Raw genomic sequence first — 21600 nt, forward strand, 5'->3', positions numbered from 1 at the left:
CCGCCAGGATCATTATCTGATGGTCAGACTGCCAAGAGTGCGACAGTCCGACCGGCACCGCAAGTTTGGCGGTTGGAGGACTGCCAAACTCGTAATGAGGCCCTTAGTCTTACTCCAAGACCGACCTAAAGTACGTCTACTAGAGTTTTGGGACCTTTTTGGCTGTAGTTACTTTAGAAGTATAGATTGGGAATAACAATGAGCTTCCTCTTTTGAGGGTGGGTGTTTGTAATACCATGCTGCTCTTTTAGTAAAGATTGAGTAAGAATGAAGTTAATAAGGGACTTAGGGCATTACGCAGAAGACTGGTGTACTGGATGGGCTGTCAATCCCAATTTCCACCAGTTGTTTCTGATGAAGGAGTTATGTGGGGAACCATTTCAGTACCATGTTGTGAAAGCCAATTCAGAATTCAAGCAATTCCAGCAGTCTACGAAGACCAACAGTGTCAAATGCTGCTGAAAGAGCAAACACTATAAGGAGGTAAATATCACTGAGGATCTTCAAGGTAGCTGTTCTGTGCTGAACCCAGGTTTGGAACTTGGAATGGGATGGGTAATCTGTGAGGATGAGACTGGGTAGTGGGACTGCCTACAAAAGCCTGCAGGATAACTGGAAAGAGGCATGGGTGTGCAAGAGTCTGTCACACTGAGCTGTGCAGACTGCCTGCATTTGGATTGTGCATCATTGATGAACTCACAATTCCTTTGCACATTGTTCAACTCTTCACTAGTTTGAACTGGTATACTTTGGGCTCCTAAAAAGATATGCGATTTCACACTATCAGCAGCAGGCCATCACTTGATGTCTTCCGAGGACGATTGCTGCTCAGGTTACAGAGCACACTAGCTGACCCTTATGGGTCATTATTTAGTCGGTAGAACCAACCACGGTGATGAAGATAAGACATTTTGTTTCATCAATTGAAGGATTTGTTGCAGGCAAGCTTCTCTTTGCCTGTTCTTAGTATATCCCCACTTTCAACACTGTCTTTGTTAGCCCTGGAAGTTGATTTTTTCTGTGACCCCCATGTACCCACATCCCAGGTGACTCCTGGAGATAGCGCCCAAAAAAGGGATGGAGTAATCTAGTAAGAACCAAAGATTCACTAGGGTCCAATTTCCTAGTGGCTCTTGAGGAGCTTTAAGGCTTTAAGGTGCCATAAGGAACAGAGGGTGGTGCAAGAGATTTTAGGAGCCTAGGGAAATAAACGTTCAAGGGAAGAAGAGTTGTTTTGGGAACTATGGCTGTTCTTTGCTCTTTTCTCTTTTACAGCCTCTAAGACATCTACTTTGGCAAAATTTCAGTATACCATTTCAAAAACTCAGGAAGACATGCTGAGGTCGGTTCTTAAAATCTCCCCCTTGATCGTAAATCCAAATTGCCCAGTTAAAGCTCCTTCTAAACCTTTTGTAATATAAGAGCCCCATCATAAGAGCTCAAAGGATGTTATGCAGATGTTTCCCAAAACCAGTAGGCATGAGGCGCCTCAATGAGTTTCTTCAGTTTCCTTGGCTTCCATGGAGTAACAACTTGACAGAATGTTTATCCCATTCACCCCAAGTGGCCTCAACATGTACACTCTACACCAGACTCAAAACTCATGTGACAATTGATACCGGGTTTCAGTCAAATCACCTGCTCCACAATTAGATCGTGTTCAGTCTTTAAAAGACAGACGTGCAAGGAGGATATGGGAAACTTGAAGCAGAGAAGAAGACTGAGATCAAAGCTTAGAGAGATGCCTGCAGGCAAGGGTTAGCCTGGCACACACGTTTTTCACTATTGTCTGTCACCCAGACCTTTCACAGAAATAAGCAAAACAACCAATAAGTGTTGATGATTTGGGCACAACTCATGAGTGTCAAACAGTCCATCCATGAATGTTTCTAGGAAGCAGTTTCATCTGAAGGCCGAATCCAAGCCTAAGAGTTGAACAGAGTGCCCCACTTCACAGATATGAAAATGGGAAAATCCCTAAGAAAATGCGGACCCTGTCATTGGTAAAGGAAGTGACAAAGCAGGTGGTCAAGAAGGATGATTTCATCTAAAAAAAGAGAATTTAGGAAGGTCTGACACAATGTAACATTAAAGTGTTCCTTTTCTTGGTGAGGGAGGAGTTGATCTCTGCTTTAAAATGGTAAACTCACCTAGACATTGACTACAGCAAGAACTCAAATGAATGGTCCTCTAGACTATAAATGTGCATCCTTATAGGATGTAAATATTCCAAAGCAAAATCATTGTAAAACCATCCAAACCCCAGAGAGAGGGTGTTTGCAATGATATCAATGAAAGGAGTGAATGGAGATCACAGAGATTTCCAAAGAACTTGCCCTTGGTGAATAAAGGTAACATGCAAACCCAGACGTTCCCAAAATCAGTAATGCTTACTGCTGAAAATCCTACTTTGAATGACATTATTCTGAACAAGCAAGCCATGCCAGGAATGTCAGAAACCATTGAGATGGAAACCCAAGAATGGTCTAAAGAATAAAACTATTGCATGGCTACATTCCAAGATAGGAACAGGGAGATTTAGGCCTCAGAAAACAGATCACCTGTAAGCCTCACAGATAGCATCATTGTGCACTGTGGGGAGAGAAATTTCCTGAAGTTCTTGCACAGGATAAGGGACCTTGAAACCCAGAACCTAATTTTGAAGATCATTTCTGATAAGGATTCAGCAGACTAATCAGTGTACCATGCAGTCTACCTTCCTTAAGCAAAAGCAGGAGGCCCAGCAGCATTCATGTTCCTTTCCCGCTCACCATCCCTAAGATTACCAATATGTTTAGCTCCCCCGCCACTACTGGTTTAGAATGCAAAACAAAAATCAGACTGAAACCTCTTGTACGCTGAGCTCTTCATGCTATATTAGATATTTAGTGTTATTTAACTCAATGGTACTCATTTTCTCAACCTCAGGAGGATGACAGGATTTGTAGACCTGCTGGGATTGGAACCTTTGTGTATGAGGTCAAACACAAATTTCTATAGTGAATGAATTTGCCTACAGAGCTGTTAGACCAATAGACACCTCCAGATGCCGGAGGGCAGAATATGCCTGCAGAGACAGTGGCAATGTGACTCTTATTACTCTGTCATTGTCTTTATGGCGCACACCATCCTGCAGCCTGTGACAAAGCGTTAAAGTAGGCACAAACATCAGCTTTGCTTCCTGGATTCTTTGGTATGGACAATAATAACATCAGGTCATGGATTACACTGTGAGAGAGGTAGATTCATTCATAGCATAGACAGTGTAGCTCGACCTAGCTATCAGCTCCGATATATCATATGACCACAGTACCACTGCCAAAATATTGCCACAAAAAAATATTGTGGTAAAAAATCAACTTTAAGTATATGTTTTTAACTTTCCTACATTGATATCGACATTTAAAATGTACTTTTTAATATTGGATTTTAGTATGCCTTTTTATTTTAATGTGCTTTTTCATTAATCACAGTATTGATAAATTAGTGTTTAATTACACTTAATATTATATTAATGTATAATTTTTTATTTGGGTTTATTTGGGGATTGGATGGGTAATATTTAAATATATATATATATATATATATGTATATATATATATATACATATATATATATATATATATACATATATATATATATATATATATATATATATATATTAATTAGCATTCATTTATTTATTTTTGCTAATTATCTGTTTATAGATTTTTTACGTTTTAAAAATGTTCATTAAATTCAGGTCGTAGATGACTAGTGTTTTCCTATCACTCTGCATCTTGACTCAAGGGCGGAAGGCTGGTCCGAACCAGACCTCCCAGGGACACTGGAGGGAGGAGGCAGCCTACGACGCTCTGTCGCACCCAAGGTGCATAAATTAAGGCTTGCACTTCTGCTGCGCGCATGACTCTGCATCTTGACTCGGGCGGAAGGCTGGTCTGAACCACACCTTCCAGGGACACCAGAGGTCGGAGGCCGCCTACAACGCTCTGTTGCGCCCAAGGCACATAAATTAAGACTTGTGCTTCCGCTGCACGGGACACATGCAGTCGCGTGCCCGGGCTAAGAGCGGGCCAAGTGCGGGCCCGTCTGCGCCCGTACGCGGCCGACCGAGGCTGGGCTGGGCCTGCTCTCTTGGTTTTGTGCTTTTATTTTATTCTCTTATCTCTTTACATACTTATTGTTCTCTATGACAGTCCCAGTCTCCTATCTGGAAGTTACATATAACCCATAATAAGTATAGGTGAGAAAGTCGGGGTGTTCCTGCCCCTATTGATTAAGCTTATTGGAAGTCCTCCCCCTCAGCTAGAAACCGTTTATCAAAGGAGGCGATAACACACATCCCCAATTATGGGCAAACGGAAGGTGGGAGGCCAGAAGGCAGATACAGAACCCTGTCATACCACAATTGATTCTTTCCTAGTACAAGCACTAGGGGTCATTTCCAAAGAAATTGGCCTCGCCGAAAGGTGTTTATCTTTGGGGGTAGCAGGATTGGAGGAAGAATTAGACCGATCCCTTATACCCCCAGAACAAGTACCTGACATTCACCATATTATTAAACCAGCTGTTATGAGGAATGGTGATGATCAGATAGAGCCTAGGGCCCTCTTTAGTGCAAACCCTACACCAGACAATCAGTCACCTATTGTAAAAAGGAAGAAATGGTGCAGAAGGGGGGCTGATAGCAATCTGGGCCCTGCTATGGCCAGAAATACCGTACCTACAGCCTGGAATTATTTCATATCTGTCCAAGATGACTTGCTAAGGCCAATTAATGATAAACTGGAGTGGAGAAAATACTGACAATGTGTCAGAAGTTCTCTCTGCCTACAGTGTCTACCAATTCCCAAATTACTGTTGCACAGAATATTACACATAATGAGTTAGGTCCCACAGTTATATTGCAGGGTACAGACCCAAAAGATGGAATAGGCATAGTATCTAGCTCGGGACATAGGGCCCCTACACAAGGGCAATTAAGGGAGGCCCATAAAGTAGATCAACCAAGTGGGTGGCATACAGTTTCTAACAAGAGACTGCAAGGGCCTGTTTCAGATGGCCTACGACCCATTCTAAACCCTAAAGCATCCGAACAGCCCCATTCTTGTAACACTCTGAACCCGCAGAAACTCGGCTCTGCCCAGCCACACTTGAGGGAAGATCTTTCAACCGTTAACTTACTGCCAGAGTGTTGGCCCTATGTTACCATCATTGCTAATGTCCCCCCTTTATGGCCTGATCAGATTGAACCTCAGGGGGGCTTGAAGAATAAGGCCATGCATTGGCTAGCCCAAAATAATCTACTCTCAATAGATAATGCCCATCAGATAATCTTAACCCGGAGAGTAGGATGGGTGGGATCACTAGTAAAAGATCATGGGGGTGATTGTATAATTATCAACTTTGGAAGTCCCTGTCTCGTGAGGGATGTTCTGTCTAGGGCTTCTCTACGCTCCCAAGGTAGTAACACTCCAGTATTGCTCCCGTTGGGGGTATTTTATAGAAATTTGCAACCTGTGCAGCCAGGGTTTCCCTTGGTACATCAAGGTATGAAGCATACTGACAATCTACACTACACCCCTGTTACTACTAAGTAATAAATATCAGGCATTGAGCTCACTGGCAGATAACGACTGACTGTTTTATAAGGCCTATGCAGACAGCCAGACGATGAGGTCCATTATAGTGGGAATTGCTAAACGAATGACGGTAACAAGTCTCTACAAAGCACCCATAGTGCCTCAGGGCACAGATGGTATGGATTCTGTGGCTATTATTAACAACTGTGAAGGGGTACCGATAGAAGTAGCCCAAAAGCCAGTCACCCTGAGAAAGGTAGGGACTGGGGGTAAAGGGTTTACAGATAATAATAGAGGGTGCCACTATTTTGCAACATGGAATGTTCAAAGCATACGTGGTAAAATTTAGACAGAAGATTGGGGTGCTGTTATTAGTAAACTGGATGTGGTCTGCATCCAAGAAACATGGTGTGTTTCCCCTGTTTGTATGCATGGATTTACCTCACACTTCCTGCCAGCTACACCTTCACAATCTGGGAGGGCTAAGGGGGGCTCTTGGTGCTTATCTCCAATAAACTTCTTGTAGTGGTTAAAAAGACCTTTTGGGAGTCCCCTATTTTCAATTGTTGTGGCTTAAGTATAAGAACATGGCTGATGTGATCCTAGTTAATTATTACAATAATGTCTTTGACTCTACCCGTTGCAGGGTTGTTCACACCCTGGACCAAAGTTTACACAAGTTTATGCTCTAGTTGCTCTAATCGTATCATACTATGGGCTGGGTACTTTAATATGCAGTCTTGTTCCCGGCCTCTATCGCTAACTTGTGGGCTTACTACCCCTGATGGGGTAGGGTATGACCATTTTTGCCATGGGAGGCTCTTAATTTGATGTTGTTGACATTTGACTTGACACTAATGGAACGTAAGCTTGGTGGTAATGGTGAGATAATACTAACTTATAGAGGTGCCAATTCATCATCTGTTATAGTTCATAATATTGTGTCTTCATTTACATAAAATGGTTGTTATACACCCTATTCAGACCTAACACTACTTAGTGATCATGATCCGATTCTTCTTCCAACTGCTTTTTGGGGGCCAAAGGATGTGTTCTATACTATCCCTAATCAGGTTGAGGTACATAGAACTAATGGGGTGAGACGGAAATGGGAAGATATCGATCCTGTTGACTTTCTGCGGAATGTTATACGAGGATGCCCGCAATAAATTGGCTATTGTCTACAAAAGGATATTGAATCCCCATGGCTGATTAGTTGTTTTAGTATAATTACTGCATATATTCAGGGTCTTTTGACACATTACCCACAACATAGGCGGTCCAAGAATAATAAAGGGTGGTTCAACCATGCTTGCACTAAAGCTAGGGGGAATCTCAAATTAGCCCTTCAGACATTACCTAGAGACCCGGTGGTAATCAAGTCCCTACGAGTGGAATATAGGAAGGTTCGGGAGCAAAGGCAGAAAGAATTGAGGGAGAGGCATGCTTGAAACAAGCAGTGGCGACGGAAACAAACAATGCTAAACTGTTTTGAGAAACAATAAATGTCCCTTTTATGTCTGAATGGGTCCCCCCAGATTTGGGATCTAGTGTAGCCTGTGCAGCATGGATGGACCACTATTAGGAGGTTTTTAAGGAAAGGACTGGGGCAGCAGATCTAATTGGGCAATTCGAGTTGGGGCCTCCCAATTACTTACAGATTACAACAGATGAGGTCTGCTCTGCCGTCCTAGTTAGTGCTGAGGGCAAGGCCCCAGGACCTGATGGGGTGCCGGTAACAGTATTTTTGGGGTACCAATCTTGACCAGGCTCTGTAATATGGCCATATCTGGGGATATCCCAGTGTCTTGCTTCACCTCCATTATCATACCTATTTATAAAAAAGGAGACAAGGCTGACCCTAAAAATTATTGCCCAATATCATTACTGGACTCATCTTTGAAAACATTTAGTAGAGTTATTCTGTGAAGAATAAATGACTGGGCTCTGGACAGTAACATTCTGTCTTCTGTTCAGTTTGGCTTTAAAAAAGGATTAGGCGCTATTGAACAATGTGTTAATCTAGACCTGATAATAGGAAAGTACACCAAGGCCAAAAAAGGTGTATCATACCGTTGTTTTGCAGATCTCAGTAGTGCCTTTGACCTAGTGGAACACGCCCTTTTATGGCCTACATTATTATTAGATATGGGTATCCCAAGGTATATCATCAATTTCTTGTCCCTCTTATATAGAGACATAACATGTAAAGTTTCCTTTGGCCAAATGGGAGAATGTACCACCCCTCTTAAGATAGGAAGAGGTATCCAACAAGGTTACGTCCTTGCCACGTTACTGTTTTCCCTATTTATCAATGGGGTAGATAAACATTTACAGGGATTACAGGATGATCCACCATACGTGGAAGGACTCCCTGTGCCTGCATTACTTTACGCGGACGATGTTGTCCTGATTTCCAGGACACCAGTGGGGCTTCAGAAACGTATGTGTGGTTTTGAGCATTTTATGACATCAGGGGGCATGATAATTAATAAATCTAAAACATTTACTATGGTATGTGGCCAGAAAGTAAAGAGATGTAGAAGTTTTTACATTCAGAATACGGAGATTAGTACTGTTAATTATTTCAATTACCTGGGTGTATTGTTCTCAAGTAATGGGTTGTAAGAACAGCTTATCTGTTCGGGTAGGAACAGGTTAAAAAGAAACTCCGGTGCTATTTTTAGATCTGCCAGTAAACTAGGGAGTCGTCCCATAGGGACTATGCTGAATATTTATAGGGCTAGAGTTGTTTCCACAGTAGCATATGATGCAGGAGTGTGGGGATATATAAAAAGTACCCCCTTACAACTAGAGGTGAATTGTTTCCTAAAACACCTGTTATGCTTACCCACCTCAGCTTCCAATTGGATTACACATCAGGAGGTGGGCTTACAATACCTGGAAGATATGCTACAGGTGAGACCCTTGCTTCTATGGCGTAGTATATGGTCTAAGGAAGTCACCACCTTCACTAAGGAACTCATCTTAGACTGTATAAAATTGGACAATGCCCTGTGTATTCCATGGCTTGCTTTTCTTGCTTCTTCTTTTAACTCTGTTTTTAATTTATCTATAAATTTAACTACAGAGGATGTGCTGACATTATCCAAAAATGTATTAAGGACACTTTTGTGCAATACAAAGTGGATGGTAGAAACACAATTGAATCTACTAAAATCACTGTTGGTATATACATGTCCTATTCACTTAAAGCAAGTAGGTATGGTTATCTCTCTGAAGTTACTAACATGTAGCACCGGTTTGTCCTAATTAGACTAAGATTGGGTATTGTGCACCATTTAGTAGCATTTCCCCAAAACAGGTATTGCCCACATGAGTTAGTTAAATGCCCCTGTGATGGGGTTAGCAAACAGAACACTTTGCACTTTGTCCTGTTTTGTAAGTTCTGTGAACATCTTAGAATCTTTTATTTCAAACCGCTTTTTAATGAACTCAATATAAGAACACATCTGGTTGCAATGGAGTTCCTGTTAATCCAAATGTGTGTCATAGGGTGGCACTATATATTTTAAAAGCCATACAAGTTAGGAAAAGCCTCATCTGCATTCCGAAGGAACCTGTCTAAAAGAAACTGCAATTTAAGTGTAAATGGTGTTAAAATGATGACTTATATGTATTTATATGCTTTTATGGCCTATTGTTTTTTTTCATGTGCTTTTATGGCCTAATGTTTTTTGGTATTTGTCGTGTCGAATAAAGATTATGAACTGAACTGAACTGAGTAGTGTTTTCCTTAAATATATATTAATTCATGTTATTTTGATTAATATGTTTTTTTATTGTTAATTGTTAATTTCTTCATATTTGAAGATTGTAAAAGATATTTTGAGCATATAAAATTATATATTTTGTACAATATCTTGTTTTTAATTTATTTGATACTGTATTGTTTTTAAAAGTATCTACTTTTAAAAAATACTACTATATATATATATATATATATATATATATATATATATATATATATATATATGCTATTATACATTTGTGGTGTGTGTGTTTGTATGTGCAAATACTTTTTCTAGTGTGATTTACATTTTAATATTAAAATGGATTTTTTTAAATTTATTTTTAAAATGATCTAATAACATATTGCTTATACGTGATACTTGTATGAAATTAAACTGGGATTGCAGATTGTGCTATGTAATTCACTTGGTGAAACGATGTCATGTGCAGTAAATAGCAAGTATAAGACATTGTAGAGTCCATTTTGAATGAATGCTTCACTCTTGCTGAAATTATTGTATACATTTTATGGAAATACATGCAGTTCCCACCCATTCCTTCAGTCATTCTTTCTTTGCAGAAATATGTTATGAAATTCTGACATAATTAGAAGTATCAGGGGTGCATTATGGTCAACCAGTGAAAACAGGAATTTATCAGTGATGTTGACTATTACAGTTTTTACTCTTTTCAATGATATTTAAAATTACTGAAGGGCCTGGAGCATGGAGAGGTACATACTCTTCTACTGCCTAGTTACATTTACCGACAGATTTTGCTAGGATATAGCAAATATCATAGACGTTCTTAATTGACAGTCCAATTGGGAATGATCACTGCATGTTGTATATGGGACAAGACTAAGGGTCTCATTACGAGTCTGGCAGTAGGGAAGACCTGTCAGCCGACCTTCCGACAAGGAGGTTGCAGCCATGATGGCTACTTCCCTGCTGGGCCCATTGCGACTTTCCTGAAACCAAGGTTTCTGCCCATCAGCCCAGCGGGAAAGTGGCGACAGCATTGTCACCGGCTCGTAATCAAGCGCTCGGCAATGCTGCCGCAGCAGGGGGCACCTACACCCTCGTAATGCTCACTGTCTGCACAGTGAGCATTGCGAGGGTGCTGGGCAGGGGGACCACTGCACTGCCCATGCAGAGTGGATGGGCAGTGTAGGGCCCTTCGTGGCCCTCTGCCCATATTCTCCACCAGCCTTTTCATGGCAGTGATACCGCCATGAAAAGGCTGGCAGAGAACCGGAGAACCTGCATGCAGCACCACCCAGGCTGATTCCGAGCTCTGCCACTGTCAGCCCGTTGGGATCACTGATCCCGGCGATGATGGTGGTACCCTGGAGGTCTGACCACCTGGGTCAGCAGTCCTGACCTCCACCGTGAGGCTGGCAGTCTTGAGACTGCCAGCCTTGCAATCAGGCCCTTAATGCCCTTGAAAAGTATTACATAATTCGGTTCCACACCAGGGGTCCTCTAGGCTAGTTGTGTCCTGTGGTCTTGCATGCAGTTTACTGCCTGCAATATGGAAGCCACTTTTTTATAATTTCTGAAGGGCATTTAGTTAGACTGTGGATCAGATTGTATGTCACACTGAAGAGTGGGAAGGTGATAAATGAATAGTCAGACCATATCTTTGGTTGCATTTCCGCACCTGTTACTTTGACTGTGTGAGAGAAAACTAGTCCCACAACATGTGTTGGCTAAAGCGCATATGCTCTATCAGTCAGGCTGCTCAACTTCTCATCTCTTGGGCTGTCAATGAATGTCAATTGATGACTGACAGGGCTCGCTTTAGGGCAGTGCGACCGGTGCGGCTGCACTGGGCACTCACCTGGGAAGGCGGTGATGACCTTTATTTATCAATCACTTACGATGTTAAAAACACCTGCTGCAGAGTTCCTTGTTGTCCAGATTTCATGCAGCAATAAACATGTCATGAAAATGCCTGTGATTAATGTTTCTGCTAGGGTGAGAGAGAGAGATCTGATTTTGACTCGCAATAAAGTAGCTCAGAAGGTTAAAATGCCTGCTGCAAAGTACGCGTACTGTGCAGATCACAGATCTGTATTTTATGTTGATAGTGAGTGGATTACTGCCTTTTGTCAGAGAAATCCTTTCCTTTTGTTACCGCAGTTCATACAAAAACCCAAAATATAGATTATTGACTGTTATGAACTGTCATCAAAGAGCTGCATGCAAACTGCATAAAATAGGTCAGGACATTATTCTTTTTCCCTAGTCTTTCATTATGAATTCCTAATGTTGCTAAAAAAGGTAAGTTTGCCTAGATATACATTTTTATCAGTAAAGCCAACTTTTACCAGTGCTTTGAAACAAATGAAATGTATGTGATTATGGAACTATGGTGAGATGAGGGGCCGCTTTTGCCCTGTGGTAGTGAGGGAATCTGAGGTGGTGGTCATAGGTGGGAGGCGTCAAAATTGATTGATTGATTGTCTCACCGGATGCCACCAGTGCTAAAGCTGGGCCGGATGACACACACTGTAATAGTGAGACAGTGTGGTCTAACAGTTTGCAGATCTTGTTCCACCTCCAGGAGTTCACCCAGGAGTCCGCCTCTGTGATTCTGGATGCAATTCCTGCAGGAACCTCTAAAGGTATTTTAGAGCCACATGCAAAGTACATTTTTTGCTCGACCTGCCTGGTGCAGGTTTACTCCAGGAAATGGTTGATTAAATAATTCAAAAGCTGGCAAGATGTCTAGGTAAATTATATGCTTGCTACTGACAACTGTGCAATGCATGCAGATCATGAGCTTGAATATCGGTAGGTTGATTTCAACCTTTTTCCTTCCACGGTCAATAAACTGAATACCATTAAATCACTGTTATTTACCATATCATTCAGTGTGATATACAGAATAAACTGTTCTTTTATATAGTGCTCATATCATGCAGAGGGAGTTAATAGTTCTCTTCAATACATTTCTGGCAAATTTGAGACAAATAGTGCACTGAGACACAATTCCAAAATAACATTGGTAGGACTCAATTACTCCCTTTTAGGAGGTTTGGCGTTGAAGGTTCTGCCCCCAAAAAGTTTAGCGCAAATGGCACTTTTGGAGGCACATAATGCCTTAATAGGCTTTAAAAATGACTTTATAAGTAGCTCAGGAAATACTCTGCTGAGGATCTTTTTGGAAGCAAAGTAGTAGAGGTTTAGAGCTATGCATTTTTGCCTATAACATTACTGCTATAATATAACTTTTTAATGCCATATTATTTTTACGCAACGGCCACGCAGGCACATGTTAGATATGACACTTCCAGCGAGTCCTGGCTGTTTAGCCAACCTCACATTCCACTTTGGGAATTGTAGTTTTGATTTTATCCTTATAAGTAGGGTCCTACAAATCCCAGCATGCAAGGTGCAATTGGACAAAAAGCCAGGTTGGAATCAAACGCATATGTGACATGTCTACTTGAGTTATGTGAAAAAATACATAATAAAAGTGTGCAATTTACGCTAGTTGTTAAACAACTGCAGATTAATTTGACAACTATATAAAGTTGTAAGTGCTTGATCTTGAAAATAATAAAGTCCTATATTTTTTTTCCCTGCATGGGTAATGTGAAAAGGATTCAGCTGCTGCCACCAAAATGGAATGCTGTATTAATTAAGTGATACTAGGACAGAAGGCATTCTCTTGCTCCCTACTTTGATCCTGTGGTATTTTTCTTCCTTTCATAAAAATAGTATTTTTAGAATCAGGTAGAAACTAAGTTGCAGTACAATTACTATTACTAAGCAGTAATAATAGCATAGGTGTTAAAATAATATATTATATTATATTATATTATAATATATTATATTATATTATATTATATTATATTATATTGTATTATATTATATTATATTATATTATATTATTACACCATTTCATATTATCCTCGTGGCAGAGGTACTTGAAAAGCTGACAACTTTACATGTTTCTGTCTTTCAACTAATTACTGTTTAATCTTCAATCAATCATGTTTATTTTGCGGTCACTACGGACTGAAAACATACTGAATTACGAAATACAATAAAACATGTCATATATTTCACATTTGGAAGAATTAATAAAAATCATAAATAATAAATACATTAAAAATCCCAATTACTCCTAATCCTTTAACATTCTCTCACAGATTTTCTATTTTGAGTACACGTTAGTCCATTCTTTTCTGTTCTCTTTCTTTTCATTGTGTTTCCACCTTGTTTCCACATCCTTACTTATGCAAATCCTCCTCCACAGTGAAGATACAAGTAATGGTTATTATTTCTACACCACATTAAAAACAAAATCCAACTTATACCGATCAAGCTGTTTTACGTAAGCATTTCATGATTTCCATACCTTGCCTCCTTCAGTTTCCTTAATAACTATGTATGGTTCTGCACACTCTCCAATTTCCCCTTGTTGAAGAACTTTTTCGATCTATAAAAAAAGACAGTATTTAGTATCACTTTAAAAACGTGGTCAAAACTCTGTTTATGTGACACATGCTGAATATCTTGTTATCATTTGATTAGCAAGTAATCAATTCGGAAATACAGGTATGAAGTATCTCAAAGTCCTATTATAAGTAATTCCCTTCTTGCCTTTTGAAATGAGAATTGCAATGATGGGTTGATCCACACAGAATGTTCTGACTGCGTAAGTGTATGCAGATGCAGAACAGAGATTTAGGACTGGTCGCAAAATCAGCATTCACACATATATGTTGTAGAGTCATCCCCAGCCTGCGTGCTTATAAATGAATATGCTACACAAGAAGCTTGGTCCAACATGTCTTTATTGCTCTACTTCTAACTGCGAGCTCAACATTCTAAACATGAAATCTATTCACCACACCTGAACACTTATGTAACAGTACTAACAAGTCCATCAGTATCCAAAAAGGTCCAGTCATCACTAACCTACAAGACAATACATCTCCCCCTTGTTAAATAAAATTGTTTTTTTTTTTAAAAGTATACAGATTACAACTCCTCATCTTGGAGCTCTGACTACACACCCAGAACATGTCCTTTGAGACTATCAAGAGAGAAGAGAAGAGTCCATGACTGGCAACTGTGATGCAGGAACAGATGCAGTCAAGGACTCTCTATAATCTCAATTGAGCCAATCTCATCTCTGACATCAGGCACTGGCGAATAATGAGGCAGATGCCTGAAGTGCAAAGAATCTTGCGTAATGTACTTTCCAGAACAGTGACCAGTCACCACGTATCCTTTGCTAGTTACAACTTTGAACTTTGAAGGGTTCAGCATCAAAGGGAGCATCAGATTTGCATTTTTTCTGTTGTTGCATCAATTCTTGAACTCCTTCTTTGAAAACAATGTTCTTGGCACATCAATGCTTTTCAGCAAATACTTTCATCTTTTATTACAACACAAGTCTATTCAACGAAATTCACCATCTATTGTAAATGTTTTGTTGGTGCATTGCAGTAACTTGGTCATCATGGCTCTTCCAAACATAAGGATGGCAGTACTTTCACCTGTATTTGAATGAGGAGTTGACCGGTAAGCTTAAAGAGTAGTTTGGAGAGCTGACTTCAGATTATGCTTCTCCAATATAGCATGCTGGACAGTCTTTTTGAGTGTGCTCATAAAGAGTTCAGCAACACCTTTTGCATGTTGCCAAAAAGCTGTGCTTTTATGATGCTTTTTATTGTGATGTTAAAGAAAGTCTCTGAATTCTTGACGGTTGAAAGGCGGGCCATTGTCAGACTTCTGAAGTGAAGGCACACCCCATATTGCAAAAATGCCATCTAACTTTTCGATTAACTTTTTCTTGAGAAGTGGAGTCTTCTACTAGTGGAAAAGGGGAATATTCACCGACAATCACCATCAGGTCAAGAGAACTAAAGAAATCAATAGCAATTCTTTCCTATGGTTGTTTTGGTAAATCCAACATGTTAAAGGTATGTTGAATGGTTTTGGGACATGAACAATTCTAGATACCACAGGCCTTCAACTCTCTTGTCAAGATGAGGAAACCAAATTTGGTTTCGTAGAGCTCGTTTAGTGGCAACGTTTCCACAATGTCCTTCATAGGCCGCTTCAATTACTTGTTGTCATCTTCTGCTTGCCTTCAAGCATTTGGCTGTCCACTGTGTTGAGCAAGGATCGTGGCCAACCCGTCAGGGTTTGCAACAGCCATATACCACTGTATGAAGCTTTGGATCAAAGTGGGCCATTTCAGGAGCACTCTCCAATTCATGATAGATTTTCTTAAAACATTGTTCATATTCTTGTGACCAGTAAAATGAAGCATTTCTTTTCATTAAGTCCCGTTAGGGAGCACTCACTTTGGCAAAGTCACACATGTATCTGGAACAGTAACTGGCCTTGCCAAGGGATGAATGCAATGTGGTAATATCTTGTGGGGAATTGGTGGTTGACAGAGATAGTACTTTAGCTGGGTCTGGTGTCATACCCACATCAGAAAAGATGTGGCCAAAGAATTAGAGTTTTGTTTTCTGAACCTCACGTACCACAGCATTCAGAGTTAATCCTGCATCAGCAAGTAAATGACACACTAGTGTAAGAGCTTTAGAATGTTCCTTCTGGGTGGCTACGAAAATCAATATGTCATCACTGTAAGTGAAAACATTAATGACAGGCTGTATGATACATCGAATGACATTTTGAAAAAGGTCTGCTGCTGGTGGCACACCAAAACGTAAGGACTTAAATTGGAACAAACAAATATGGATAGAACCTACACATCTCTTTGAGTTCCAACTGATGATAGCCTTTGTTCAGATCAAGATCACATTTAGCTGCGTGGTCATGTCTGTAATGCGCGGACCAGGATGTTGTTCTCTTTCAATTGCCTTGTTAGCCTGACTCATCTCAACACAGATGCATACAGCTCCTTCCCTGTCCTTTTTGGGCACTACCACTATAAGCAAAACCAACAGAGTTGGATCAGTAGATTGCTTAATGATATCATGCCTTTGTAATGTACAAAGCTCTTTCTCGACAGCTTCTTGTAGATGAAATGCAATTTGTCTATGTCTTTGAGCAACTTGACAAATGTCCTCATTGATATGCAGTTTCACTATGGTCCTAAATTCTCCCAATCCTTAATCCATGACACAACAACAGGAACTGACTTACTATTTCATGATGAGCATTCATGTTGTAGCTTCCAGATATCAGTCCCATATCAGCAGCAGTATTGAAACTGAGTAAACAGGCACTTGATGCCATTGAAATACGTGAATGGGTGCTTGTACATTCGTCTTTTGGTGTCTCGTAGTTGCTACAAATGAACCTTGACTCTTTAATGGTGTTGATGCAGCCAATGTATACACTTTAGTCTTTGACACTGACGTATAAGAAATGTTATTGCTACCTTTGACGTCAAAGTTATCATCTATATGTGACAATCTTTGCATTTTACTATCTGAAGTCTTAGGGACTGATTAGAATCTTGGCGGAGGGGATTACTTCATCACAAATGTGACTGCTATCCCGTTCGCCGTATTACAAGACCCATAGGATGTTATGGAACTTGAAATATGGCAGGCAGGATCTCCGTCACATTTGTGACAGAGTAATCCCCTCTGCCAAGGTCGTAATTAGTAAGCTTGTTGTGAAGTGGGGCACTGTAAGCCTATACTAATATGCATTCACTGTAGACTAGAGGACTAAAGTGTGGTAGTATAGCCTTAACACTTAATGCATAACAAATGAATTCGATTTTATTGATTAACAGTTTGCACTAAAATGATAATGAATTTCAGAAAAGCAATCTTTTAAATGTTACATGCAAAAGTTGAAATTGCAGTTCTGCACTATAGTTTAAGCAACGTATTAACCGAGTTATTGATTTTTAAATGTATTGTAACATGCACACTGTCAAAGCTTGTTAATAATGGATTTAAAATTTTGAATGTCATATGAGCCGTATTTTGATATACATGAATGTGCCATTTTGATTGACTCTGTTGAGCCTAAGTGAGGCCTGTGAGGCCCTGTTTCCTGATTGTGCAGAAAATGCTTAGTCATTCTTGCTAATGTGAACTTTTCTTTCAGACTTCATTCCTGTGAAATCCTAGCTTGGTAATAGATGCCCTGTAGTTTTACATATAGTGAGCCTGAGAAAGTGACCTTTAACCTTGAGCACAGTACATTCAGGAACTGTGGAAATGGAAAATGCATGCATTTGTTCCAACCAGTACGGATGAGCTAATATGGCTTCCTTTCTCATGTCAGTAGTGGGAATCTTCACTGATGGTGCAGTTTCATGATTAACTTTGATTGGACAATCACACCTTCAGAGTCATGTGGAGCGAATCATCTTGCACTATGGACTTTAATTTACCATTCCCGAGCTCTATCAGAAGCATTCTGTGCCTCACCCTTCTTTGGTCCACTCTTCATGCTAGACCAATTGGACTCTGAGAGGTACAGGCCTCTCTACCCTTACCCTTGTTCCAATGTTTTGCTGAGACTTAGACAATTTTCTCCTGACCCCAAGAGGAAGAATCTTTACTGAGCTCCTGACATGCTGGTGCCTTCCCTTTTTACCAACTTTTTGCCACCTTTGGTTAGTCACCTTTTGCCCCAAATGTCATTTTTCCAAATTCTTGTTGTCCTTTTTCTTTTTTACTTTTTGTCCACATGAATTTTGCCCAGCATATGTTAACTATTCACTTTCTAATCAGTAGGGTTCTTCAGTCACAGTCTGTCCTTTGGGGCTGAGGGGCCATGACCCCCCACCTTTTGCCCCTCAAGAAGAGTGTATGTCAAGCTGAGCAAAGTTCAGGTCCAGCACCCAGGAGCTAGAAATGTGCTATCTGCTCAGGCTCCTGGCTGCCTGAGCTGAACTTTGCTGGGTTGAAGAAGTCACAGCTCTGTGGGTGTGACCGCTTCAGCCTAGCAAAGTTGCCTCAAGGCCCTCCCCCTCAGGATGAGGGGGAATGCCACCGATTGCTTTGGACCTGGGCACTTCAGTTTTAAGCCCTGAAGTGCCAAGGGCCGAATGTCAATCAGTGACACCTCGCCAGAGTGGGGTGGGCAGCAGTCTCACTGACAAGTTGGGACTGCTGCCTTCCCTCATTGGCTGACCCTAGGTTAGCCAGTGAGGGAAGGCAGCAGTCCCAACTATCCTGGGACCTCCGAGGCAGAGCTGAAGGTAAAAGTATGTGTGTGTTTTTTTTTAATGAATGTTTGGTGCATGTTTGCGTGTATGTTTCAATATTTCACAATGAGTGTTGTGAATGGATGTGTGTGCGCATGTGTGTGAATGACTGAGTGCAAGTGTGCATGTGTGCCCCATCCATCCCCTACCCTATGTGAATGACTGAGTGCAAGTGTGTATGTGTACCTGTGTGTTCCTCCCTTCCCCCTCCCTCCTAAAGTTACTGGCCACCACTGGGGTTCTCCCATGCCCTAACTAACTAAGCTTAGATGACTTTTAAATTGCCTTAATGCCTGAAAGAACTGAACGGCACTTGTTTTCTGACAATCAGCTTATCCTTCTGATGATTTGTATTGCTTTTGTTGAATGTTCTGTACTTTTGATGTTAATTGGTTTGAATCTTTTCCATCACCTTGGACAACCAATGGTGATTCTGTATTTTTATAACTTTGTTTTGAGAACTGTCAACATTACTTTGAGTCTAAGGCCCTTATTACAACATTGGCAGTATTGACCGCCTACCGCCACGGCTACAGCAGCCAACATACCGTCGCTGCGTCTACCAGCCGCCCACTTGCATTATGACCGTAGGCGGAATACCGTCGACGGTCATGGCGGCAGACGGCGGTAAGGTGGTGCTGCTTTCAGCAGCGCCACGCCAGCGAAACACCGCCAACCGTAACATGAGCAATGATACGGCCTGGTGGTGTTTTGCTGGCGGACGTTGCTGCTGGCAGCAGCGCCGCGTCACATCTCCTGCAGGAGGACCCCCTGCAAGCAGGTAAGCCGGGTTCCCTGACAGGAGACGGGGGTGGGAGGGTGGTGTGTGCGTGTGTGGGGGTGTTGTGTGTGTGTGTGTGTGTGTGTGGGGGTGTCTGTTTTTGTATGCGTGCATGCGGGTGTGAGTTGCGTTGAATGAGTGCGTGAATGATTGAATGTGAGTGTACGTGTATGTTGTGAATGCGTGTGTGCGACAATGTATGTTGGTGTGTGTTGGGGTGTGGGTATGTATGTGTGCATGCGTGGGTGGATGTGGGTATGCATGTGTGTATGAGTGTGTATGTGTGCGCGTGTGGGTGTGTAAATGTGCGGGGGCAGGAGAGGGAGGGGGAGGGTAGGGGAAGATTCTGGGGAGGGGGAGACCCCTATCAGTGCCAGGGAAGGGATTCCCTGGCACTGATAGTGCCAACAGCCATGGTTTTTGTGGCGTACTCTTGCCACAAAACCCATGGCGGTTGGCAGGGTCATAATCCCGAGGGTGGGATTGTGATGGCCGCCTGGCTGGAGACCGAAGTCTCCAGCCCAGCGGCCATTACCACCCTGGCGGACGGAGTGGTACATTGGTGGTTTGGCTTGAGCCAAACCGCCAATGTCATAATTTGGGAAAAGGTACCGCCAGCCTGTTGGTAGTACTTTTCCCCAAATTACCACTGACTGCCAGGGTCGTAACGAGGGCCTAATCTTGTAATAAAACCCCTTAACTTTATTTCAGACTGCAGTTTTACTTGTTTGGCCACAAGGGTCATACTGCCATTTTAAATTGTGTTGTTTGAAGGGATTCTGATTCTACACTAAAGTATGCAAATGAAGGAATAACCTAATCTGAAGAATTCTTGGTATCCAAGTGATCAGTCATCCTGTGCTTTAGGTTTCCCTGCTTCCAAGACCATGTCTTCTGCGGTATTCCAACCAGCATACTGTCTACTTTGGGATCATCAATCTCTCATCTCATCCCTGTACTTAAGGTCTTCCATTATGTCCACTGAAAGGCCAAAGCTCTTATGCATGACTTGTATAATGACTTACAATGTGGGCCTGCTAGGTATTATGTCTGAATGCAAAAACCCTGCACAACACACAGAGTAGGTAATCAGATGCCTCTTACATTATACTAACAAATCACCATTCCTACAGAACAGTCTCTCACTAACACTGCTAACACTGCACTCCAGAAAACATCGACATTTGGCCTCCAAAGCAACCTTTATCACCATAGAAATGCCCACACTGAGGTCCAGATATCTGAATATCTGGTTGTGAAATAAGATTTTTAAGAACTGACCTATGCACTGAAAGGTCCATTCATAAAAATCTGAATGATAGTAAGTCACAACATGACTGTTAATCTCAAGCTTATTAATGAACCTGCGCCTCAGGATACACCCTCAGGATACACCCTGGTATTGCTGACTCCAATACCAACAGCAGCCTATAAACTGCTAAGCCCCATTCCACCTCTTTATTTATTAATCTATCCTTATGTATATTTTGTTTTGGGGAGGTACATACATGTCCTTTTTAACAGTAAGTTATTGTTTAAACGAATATTATATCTAATACGTCTTATATATTGTTTTCCTACAAGATCTTTATATGTAATCTTCCATGACTATCCATCATCTAACCCCTTGAACGTTAATGAGGTAGGTCGTAAATTGCAAATCACTATGATTGAAGTCCATCACAGGGATGGTGGCCTAGTGGGGCCAGCAGACCACCATGTCTATTATTGTTTTTAAAATAAGACTGTGTTAAAAAATAAGGTTTTTCCTTTTTTTTGTTTGTCTAAGAGTTGGCAACAGTCCCATGGACTACTGTCTACTCTTCAACAAACTTTGTTCACTTTCCCAAAAGGGAAGTGGTCCAAAAGGGAGGTAACATATGAAGTTCAGTAACTTTTCAATGGTTTTTCAACAACTATTTTGCTCCTAAACCTTTGAGACATAAGGATGGGAATTGTTACTTGGAACAGACACCAATAACACACACCTTCCAGATAGCAATTACTTATACATTGACTAAACCCACTTTAGGAGTTGATAAAGCGCTACCAACTTCTAAAACAAGTTTAGTACATTGCAAAAAACATTTTTGTGGTTGCAAACTCTGAATAAGAGAGTGCGCAACTGAAAAAATGGTTTGTACATATGGCCCGTAATCTCATGCTCATTAATGAATCTGGACATCAGGATATACCCTGATATTGCTGACGACATTTCCAATAACAGCCAATACATTGTTAAGCCCACCTTCTACCTCTCTGTTCATTAACCTACTCTTGATGCTTATGTTTATTTTGTTTTGTTTTTTG

At 41.1% G+C, this 21600-nt stretch overlaps 1 protein-coding gene across 2 annotated transcripts in view; it reads right to left on the reverse strand.

Annotated features, from left to right (window-relative positions):
• The window catches only part of DOCK8 (dedicator of cytokinesis 8), a 709540-nt gene that overhangs the window by 458012 nt on the left and 229928 nt on the right, over positions 1 to 21600 (reverse strand). For both annotated transcript variants that reach the window (XM_069228642.1, XM_069228651.1), the window contains one exon: positions 13707 to 13787. In XM_069228642.1, coding sequence (XP_069084743.1) covers positions 13707 to 13787 — 81 coding nt within the window. The remainder of the gene's footprint in view (positions 1 to 13706; positions 13788 to 21600) is intronic.

Source organism: Pleurodeles waltl, chromosome 1_1 (genome assembly GCF_031143425.1).
Source record: "Pleurodeles waltl isolate 20211129_DDA chromosome 1_1, aPleWal1.hap1.20221129, whole genome shotgun sequence".
Taxonomy (NCBI): domain Eukaryota; kingdom Metazoa; phylum Chordata; class Amphibia; order Caudata; family Salamandridae; genus Pleurodeles; species Pleurodeles waltl.